The sequence below is a fragment of the Alosa sapidissima genome, chromosome 8 (genome assembly GCF_018492685.1).
Source record: "Alosa sapidissima isolate fAloSap1 chromosome 8, fAloSap1.pri, whole genome shotgun sequence".
In the NCBI taxonomy this organism is placed as follows: domain Eukaryota; kingdom Metazoa; phylum Chordata; class Actinopteri; order Clupeiformes; family Clupeidae; genus Alosa; species Alosa sapidissima.
Window position 1 is genome coordinate 25,450,890 of NC_055964.1, and position 9,767 is coordinate 25,460,656.

The 9,767-nt window shown below is 41.3% G+C and overlaps 1 protein-coding gene across 1 annotated transcript; it reads right to left on the reverse strand.

Annotated features, from left to right (window-relative positions):
• Nucleotides 1-352: 352 nt before the first annotated feature.
• Nucleotides 353-5,922, reverse strand: isca1 (iron-sulfur cluster assembly 1). The gene is made up of 4 exons (XM_042100797.1): nucleotides 5,682-5,922; nucleotides 3,129-3,182; nucleotides 2,855-2,960; nucleotides 353-1,636 (listed from the first exon to the last, which is right to left on the reverse strand). Exons 1-4 carry the CDS (start codon nucleotides 5,760-5,762, stop codon nucleotides 1,488-1,490), a joined length of 390 nt encoding a protein of 129 aa, XP_041956731.1. The 5' UTR covers nucleotides 5,763-5,922; the 3' UTR covers nucleotides 353-1,487.
• Nucleotides 5,923-9,767: the final 3,845 nt, after the last annotated feature.

A 9,767-nucleotide genomic window follows, 5' to 3' on the forward strand; every position in this document is an offset into this window, starting at 1 on the left:
GAAGTATAACAGTAATTTGATTGGTTGGTGCCGTCCGTCGATTGGCTTGATTGGCCGGTGCCGTCTGTCGGTGCAGCAACACCTGAACTTCTTAACGCGAGCGACGGGAGAAACGCGATGCAACAGACCCACAATTCAGTTCGGCAACGGATGACGTAAGCCCATGTAAAGCGAACGGGGTGCGTCTCCAGCACTGCAACTCACGCAACTGTGTGTTTGAGCCGTTAGCCAGATATTTAACAATCCATGTGACCAATCTTGGTTATCGCATTTAGCAGACGCTTCTGTCCAAGCGACATACACATATTTAATTAATAATCTAATTAAATGAGCATTCAACTCCAACACCTGGTACTTGATGGAAAGCATGGCACTTTCCGTGTTTATTTTGTGCGTTTCGAGTTTAAGGGCATTTTACATTCCTTCTATGTACATGTATTCATATTTTTACAACCACATAACTTATGATGTGCAAACAATTTCAAAGAGACTCAAAAAAAAAAAAACTAAAAAAGACAAAAGCACATGACCTCCTGTGCTGCTGGAGTTCGATTGCTGATCAGAGTTCTTCTGACACATGAAGGACCACTGAGAAGAACACTAACATCAGCATGTTTTCTTTGAGGTTAAGTAATGTCCCTATACAACAATGACACTGGCATATAATGATACACATCATGATTGTGGACTAGCATTGACTCAGGGGCACACCCGAACCAGATCAAATCAGTATTAACCTACAGACATGTCCATAATCCCCAGAGGGAGTTGAAGAATGTGCTCAAATGGCCTGCATGGACGCCAGCCAAGGAAGACGCCCAAATCTCAAACAGGGATCTGGACTGTGCCTAAAATCCCCTGTACTTAAAACCAATTCATCCTAATCCCTAGAGACGAGTGCTTTCCTGCCAGCACATCGCAACTGACCGAAATGTAGGAACAGCCTTTTGCACTTCTGTACTGTTGTTAAGTGAGGAGCATACCAGCCACAGGTGGCTGTGCCTCCTTAGCGACATGCTCAAACCACCACTGGAGTGGGGAGGGGTTAACCAGTAGGTCTCAACCAGCGGAGAGCACTTGGGATCAAGCCCCAACCAATTATACATGGCACACAGCCCAGATCACCATGTTCTGATCTAGCCTCCTCAGTTCTTTGCCCCATGATCAGTATGATGTGCCCCTCATCTCTCTACTTCCCTGGGTTGCTAAGTACATGCAGATCAGAGAGTTTAGAGATTTTATGTAAGCAAGGTGAGCATAGGTGAGTTTTTGTGTGTGTGTGTATATATTTGTGCGTGCAGATGCATGGTAGGGTGCAGCACAGGGGTCAGAGTTTATTGAGTCCCAACAGTCAACTGAACACTCATCTGTTCTTCAAGTCTCGCCATCTCCAAAGATCTTTAATTCTTCACTCCAAAGCAGGGCAGTGTACAGGGGGAGGGGGGCGGGGGCTAGGGGATCGGCTGGTGCGTGACTGGAGGACTGCCTCAGATGTTGAAGCTCTCTCCACAGCCACATGTGCCCTTGATGTTGGGATTGTTGAACACAAACTCACTAGAGAGCTTAGTTTCTACAAAGTCCATTTCTGTCCCAAGGAGTGTGAGCTGGGCTTTCTTCGCAATGAACACACGGACACCTGCAGAGAAGCATACATTCAACATTCAAACAAATTCATAGAACAAACAAAAAGTTACAAAAAAAAGGGTTTACTTTAGTGAGGTAGAACTTTGTGGAATTTGGGCATAAGTGTGACATGAGGTACTAATGCATTTTTTTTGCATAAATTGATAGGTAAGGGGGTGTCCTTTCAGAATCTGACGGGTGCCGCTCCAGCACCCTTGAGCATTTTCTTTAAAATGGCATCACCTGCCACACCCCTTTTTTGATCATAGAAAATCATGTAAATAGACATTAACATATAAACCCATCATGTATGGTATCAAAATTAAAGCTCCTTTCATACAGAAATCAGCTTTGACCATAACAAAGTAGAAAAAAATAGTTTAGGTCCCTCCAGAGAACAAAATACCTTTTGCAAAGTGACCTTTAAGGTCAAATTAGGTTCCTTTTTGCCGCATAATAGCTTGTACCTCTAAATTGTGTCATGTTTGGTATTAAATTAAATGAATTATGGAACTGCCATGTAGCTTAATACATACAGAAATACAATCATTCAGTAGTAATTCATTTTAATATGAATATTATAGCAAGTCTAGTCTACCCTAGTTCACCAACTTGCGGGTTAGTTAGCACGCTAGCTTTAATTTCCCTTGAATCAGCCGCTGAATTTCAGACAGCAATGTTGTGAGGTACTTCCCAGGTAGTTAACACATTAATTATAACTGTCCTTGGATTTCCCCCCAGAATACATACAACAATACATTTTTTAATGCTTTAAAAACAGACACCACAGTCCAGGATTGTTACAAACTAGTCTGAGTTATAGGGTACTTGCCAATTAGTCAGCACATTAATGATAATAGTCCTTGAATTTGCCCCCTTAATTACAGAGAAAACTGTAATTATTTACTGTAATTATTAGTAATGTCATTATTACTGTAACTTGTATCTGTGGGGTCAGCCCTATGTTCCCACATTTCTAGGGTTAGGGTTAGGCCTTTGTGACATTACCAGGCATTACAGTTATTATGTTCTTTGGAGGGACTTGAAATCATTTTTAGCATTTTATTGACATCATTGATTTCTGTTTGAGAAGAGCTTTCATTTGATACCATACATGATGGGTTTACACAGTAATGTGCATCTAGTTATTTTTTTATGGTCTGACAAGCCTTCTACCTTTAAATCAGCTCTGTCTGACACACACACACTAATTGTTGAGGATTCCACTCACCATCTTGAAGCACTTCCTCATCTGACTTGTCCATCTCTTTCGTGTAGTCAAGTGTGTAGGTCAGGCCATTACAACCTCGTGTCCTCACACCAACTTTCAGTCCAATCTACACACACACACACACACACACAATTAGACGATCAAGATACTATTACCAAAACATGAAAATCACACACTAATCAGATAATGTCTATCTGAATACAGCTTAAGTAGTTTCATTTCACCAAAGCCCAAACAAGGGCTCTGATTGGCTGAACTATATGTGGCCACTCACATATTCTGGTTTATCCTGCAGGAGTATTTTGATCTTGTTCACAGCAGAGGGAGTCTGGAACACAAAGACATAGATAACATCATCATAATCTGCTCATGATGTTGCAGTACATTCAACTAGAAAGTGTAATTTCGAGGAAATTACCAGTGCATGAAAATATAAACATACTGTATATTAACATAAAATGCAAAACAAACTTTTATTTGATAACAGTTGTCAGAAGTCATAGTTGATAACAACTGACAGTTGAAATGGCTGAACAGTTAAATATTTGAGTAGTTTAAATAGTTAAATTATTTAATAGTGAATTATTGTAGTGAGGACATTTATTTTGAAACAGTTGTGGGCAGAGGAAATAGTTGAACAGGATCTGTAGAGCCAGATTGTATGTTTAAAGCCTGAGACAGAATATATAGTTTAAAAGTTAAATATAGATAGTGTAATGGATGTTGATAGACAGAAAGTTGAATAGATGTTGATAGGCAGATTGTTTAATGGATGTTGATGGGATAGTTTAATGGGTAGATGAGTGAATGGTTTGAAGAGGATGAATGGATAGAAAGTTGGATGGAATGTGCCTTATATCCTTGTAGAATGGAGAGACACAGAGAGAGTTGGCCTAGTTAAGCAGAAAGCAGTTGATACAGGTGCAATCAGTTTAACTGGCCCTTTGATGGGTCCTAGTAGTGAGCAGCTGGAAGTTGATACAGGTGCAAATCAAGTTAATTAGCTCATTGTGATGTCCTCAGCCCATGTTAAGTCTATGGGGAAAAATAAGCTTGTTTTTTATTAATATCTCAAAAAGTATAAAGTTTACAAAAGTGAAAAATACATTCCCCACGTGTCCTTTTCAAGACCTACATTACAAAGTTTTAACGAAGTTTCTACGTTAAACGGTTAAAGCTGAATTAGACGCAGAAATTTGGTGGGAAGAATAAGAAGACGACGACGACTTCGGATAACAGAACAGTGCATTTTCATGCACTGTAATAATTTGAGAGGAGAGGTAGAGCAAAACACACACAGGGATGTAACAGTCAAAGGACACCCTTTAAAATAAATGTGTTCTCTGTAGAAAATAAAGAGTTCCTGTCTGTGCTTGGGTTCTAGGCACAGGTTCTCAAAAATGGTCAGCTCTCAATGATAATATGGGCAAATAAAAACGGGAGAAGACAAGTACATTGTTGGTAAAAACCCTCCATGTTAATCCAATTGCCAATAACTAGCATTTATTGTAATAACTGTCATATCCTGTCTGTACAAAAAAAAAGACGGAAATGTGTATATTGTTTATTTACACTCAGAAGGAAACATGGAAAATCCTGTTTACTCCCTCTCTCTTATACACACACTTTTACAATATTCAACAACAAAAAACGTAAAGCCTTAAAAAGCCCAGTGGCATGAGAAATATTATTTTCAAATTATGAGAGGATCTTACGTGAATTCTTCCCAACTCTCTGTTAAGTTAACTATAGGCCTTATCATAACAATGCATGAAACAACAACAAGCTACAGAAAACAATGGCCTCATAGAGATGAAGAATACAACTTACAAGTTCAAGTACATGGCCTGCACGCACACAGCCACTCACACACTAATCCGTTGTACCCATATTATGTACACTAATGTGACCTGACCTAATGAGTAACACCTGGTTACTTACATCACATTTATCAGGACATGGGACATGTTGATTAGTTTCACTAAAGTAAAACTATGGTGGTTAATTAACACTGTGGTCCTCACTTCCCAACACAGACTCTAAGTTACAGGCTAACAACCTGTAGGACCTGGTGTCATAACATTCAGGGTCACAGTGCTGACAGCAGGCAACCCTCGTGGGTAGATCTCACCTGCGTAGTTCTTTGACAGGACCCGTGTATTCATAGAAATGTAAGCATAGCATTGGCGTTTCATCTACAAATATCGTGTATCATTCAGACACCTAAAGGTAGTAGCCAATCTAACTTCGAGTCCATGTTCTGCTTTCTCCACCCCAATGCCAGCTAATTCGCAGTGTAAATTGGCAATAACAATAAATTGGCGTGTAACCTTAAAAGCTACCCTGTTGAAATAACATTCACATTATTTCACTAAATATTTATGTGGAAAACATGATTTTCAGGAGGTGTGCTAAATGCAATAACGACGTCACGTTAACTTGTACTCAAGACATAACAACAGTTAGGTCGAGAACTAGCCAGATGAATAAATGGCTAACCTAGCTGTCAAGCTAATCAGTTTGTTCTAACGTAACAGGCAGATTAAATCGGATTAACACAAGTGAAACAACGCCAAACTAAAAAGACAGTAAAACGCCTCTGAAGCGCTGCATATTTTCAGTTGACGTCCACTGTTAAATAAAACATGATACAAATATTTGACAATCTCCATGCAGTCAAATTCGCTATGCTAGTTAGCAACAATCAATCCATTAGCCAATGATGTAACATTATTTGTGCTAGCTATCAGGACTATGCTACGTCTTTTCCAAAGGTGAGGACAGGACAGAGGTTTTTGATAATACGCAGAAACGTTCACACACTCACTAAGGTTAATGCAGCTCTTGTGGGTAAAATTTTCCTTCTGCTGACCGCTCTGACCGTGGCTCGTACCATGGACGCCGACATGTTTAATGTGTTAACGTTAGGTTCCTCTGGAACTCTCTCGGCATAAACATCCAAACATTCAGGCGGAGGGCAGAATGTAGAACATTGCGCATGTGTCAGTAAGACACAGCCCACTAGCTGGATATCCGAAACGATAGGCTGTCTTCGTTACTGACAGGTGTCTGGACCAATACCAAATTAATTCCCAAGACAAAACACTGTGATGTAAGGAACAGTTGCGTAACAGAAACTTATGACGGAATCAGCATAAGGTCACCTTAAAATGTTTTGATATATAATGTATAAATCTTTGATTGCTCTATTTTCACTTTACTATTTAAAAGATTTATTAACCCCCTACTGTCCGGCTCGGCCCCTCAGATCCTCCAGCCTGGGACTTTTAGTTGTTCCAGAAAGTGAACTGTCAATTAGGGGGCTGACCGATCATTTGCAGTTAGAGCACCCAAGCTTTGGAACAGCCTCCCTTATAACATCAAATCTGCACCATCAGTGGCTGTTTTCAAATCTAGTCTAAAGGATACAAGGATACAAGGAAGTTTATTGTCACATGCATATAGTTACTGGAAGTAAGAAATGCAGTGAAATTATGTCTGGTGTCAGCCTATTTGTGCATTAAGGGGGGGGGGGGGGGGGGGGGTAAAAAGTGCAGTAGAAGAGGGGTTTAGTAGATTAAGTGGCAAGGGCTGCATAAAAAAGGTGGGGGAGGATTGGGATTGGGCGGGGGGCACCAACAAGGAGCACCCAAGAGCAACCAAGAGCAACAGGGGCAAGGAAAAACTCCCTTACCAAGGAAGAAACCTTGGGCAGATCCACGGCTCAAGGGGCTAACCCAACTGCCAGGGGTCTTGGTGTGTGTGTTGGGGGGATGTCAGGGGAGATGGGATAGTGTGCTGTGTATGTGGGGAGAGGGCAGTGTGCAATATGTGTGTTGGAGAAGCTTCCTCATGAGACAATGTGCTGTGTATGTAGGGGGGGGGGGGGGGGGGGGGGGGTGGGCAGGGACTTACTATTGCAAGCAGAGTACTGTATGTAATGTATGTGAGTGATGACAGTGAAGATGTGTGTGTGGGCGGGAGGGGAGTGGAGCAGTGACTGTGTGTGTGTGTGTGTAGTGTGTGTGTGGGTAGGTGGGGGCAGTGTGCTGTAAGTATGTAGAGGATGTGTGTTGGAGAAGATCCTGAAGACAATGTGCTGTGTATGGGGGGGGGGGGGGGGCAGAAAGGTGCTTACTGTAGCAAGCAGTGTGCTGTATGTATGTGAAGTGATGACTGTGATGATGTAAGTGTGTGTGTTGGGGATGGGGGTGGGGTGGGGGGTGTTTGGGGGGGCAGAAAGGCTAGGCAATCAAGGACATGGGTAGATGGAGGAGAAATCAAAAATAATAAATAAAAAGTGTGCAAAAGTTGGAGAAAGTCAGATATGTGTGTGTGTGTGTGTGTGTGTGTGTGTGTGTTTTGACGTGTGATGAAATAAGAAAATAAATAAAAGGTCTGTAGCATAGGGAGAGGGATGTAAAAGTGCTAAAAGTCTTGTAGGTGTGTGTGGGGGTGTGTGTGTGTGTGGGGGGGGTCATGAGTGCTGAGGAGTGAATGAGTGCAAAGTCAGTATAGTGTGAGTTCAGAGTTGGGAAATGTTTGAGAGTGCTGAGGAGTGAATGTGTATGTAATGTGAATGTAAAGACCCACTTATTGGGGGCCAAGCAGCGAAGCTGCGAAGGCACCCATTGAGTTACTAGCTTTTCCTATTATTATTATTACACATCCGCCATTGGAGTCTATGGCAGCCCATAGAATGCCTGGCTAAAAAGTGCTGAAATTCGGCAGAAAGTTTCGGGACACTCCACTGACCACTCACGCTCATTTACGGACCTCTAAACCCAGCCGTCTAGCGCCACCAACAGGTCAAAATCTGGCCGAAAATTGAACCGCTGGGTCTAAAGTTATGAAATTCGGCAGACTGATTCAGCACTGTGCCATGATCACTCTCACCAATTTACCGAGCTCTATGCCCAACACTTTAGCGCCACCAATGGATCAAAACTGAATTGCATTAACGCATGTGACCATTGAGCGGTGCATACGATTTTCACAAATCAGGCACTGTTGGAATCCCTGAACCCTGACCTAAGTTCAATGACTCCTATTACGTCACTTTCCGCCATATTGGATTTAGTCCAAACTCTACAAAAAGTTTCAGTGTTCACAAATTTCATCCGATTTTCACAGAACTTGGCGGAGATGATCTTCTGCCCAAGCCGCACAAACGATACTTGTCAGATTTTTCAATTTCATTTTTGTTTGCCCGTGACAGCCAATCAAATATGGTGATGAAGCCGCCAAACAGGAAGTGGACTAACATCTCTGTGACGCTTTGAGTTAACATAACAAAACTCGATACCATTAGTCAGGACACTGTCCCAATCACTCACAGCAATTTTTATGCATATACATTGAACACTCTAGCGCCACCACCAGTTCAATGCTGGACATGCGTTCATGCGCGTGATCCTTGACTCTTTTGTCTGATTTTCACAATTGAGGTAGCGTCTGAATCCTTGGACCATCCCGAGTTCAATGACTCCTATCCCATCACTTTCCGTCATATTGGACCTCCGCCATATTGGATTTAGTCCAAACTCTACAAAAAGTTTCAGCGGTTGCAAATTTCATCCGATTTTCACGGAACTTGGCGGACATGATCTTCAGACCGAGCTGCACAAAAGATACTTGTCAGATTTTTTAATTTCAAGTTTATTTGCCCGTGACAGCCAATCACACATGGCTATGATGCCGCCTAACAGGAAGTGGACTAACATCTCGGCTACGCTTTAATGTATGAAGTCCAAACTTGGTACAGGGACTTGGTATCTGATTGTGATGATGCAATAGGAAATTGGCATCATTTGGCCTCTATAGGGGGCGCCGTAATACAAGAAGTGAGCTCTTATCTCAGCAACACTTTGATGTATGATATCCAAACTTGATACAGGGACTTAGTAGCTGATTGTGAGGACATGAAAGGAAAGTGGTCTCATATGAGCTCACATCTCAGCAACTCTTTGGTGTATGAAGTCCGGGGACAAGGTAGCTGATTGTGATAACGCACAAGGACATTGGTGTAATTTTCGCCTCTAGGAGAACTATAACAAAGTAAATGAGCTTCTTTATCCAATTGCAATCAAACATGCTATGAGTGCTTGCTCATGCCATGGCAACGCCATTCCTGCTATAGCGCACTGCTTGGCCCCTTTTGCTGCTTGCAGCTATGTCATACAATTGCTTTCCTTAAATAGTGAAGGATTCCGCTCATGTCTCTGCTAATTTATCATTATTATAATTTCTGTTTGTTTATTTTGTCTTGGGTACTACTGTATACTTTTTCTTTTTTATATATGCAGTTAAGTTTGTGTTTGATAGTTTGTAGTTTGGTAGTTTACTATTTTATCATTATTGTTATCATTACTATTGTTTTGTTTTTTTGCTTTTTGTTTGTTTGTCTGTAGAGCACTTTGTGCTTTAAAAGTGCTATAATACATTTTATTATTATTATTATTATTATTATTATTATTATTATATTATAAAAGCGATTTGTATTCATGATGGTATATGGCACCCAGCGTATTTGCATAGTGAGCGTGAGTAGGCCTACAAAGAGACGTTTGTTCAGCATGGACACTACGATACATAGACTGTATATATAGTTCTGTATAGTTCTATATATAGTCTATGCTACGATAATGATAGTACACAGTTGCATCATTATATCATGTCGATCGGCATGTCTCCACCATGCAGTCTATCGCATCCACTTGGGAATGGTGAACGGTCCACAATATTTATCTACAATTTACAGATGAACTAGACTGGGTAAACCCAGGCTGATCTGCCGGCGATTTCTTTTTCGCCCTGCAGCTCAATGTTCAATGTTAAAAGATTGAACTTGGTCTGGTGATAGCCAGACTACAGATGAACATATTTTGTTTCCAAATACCAAACGGACAACATA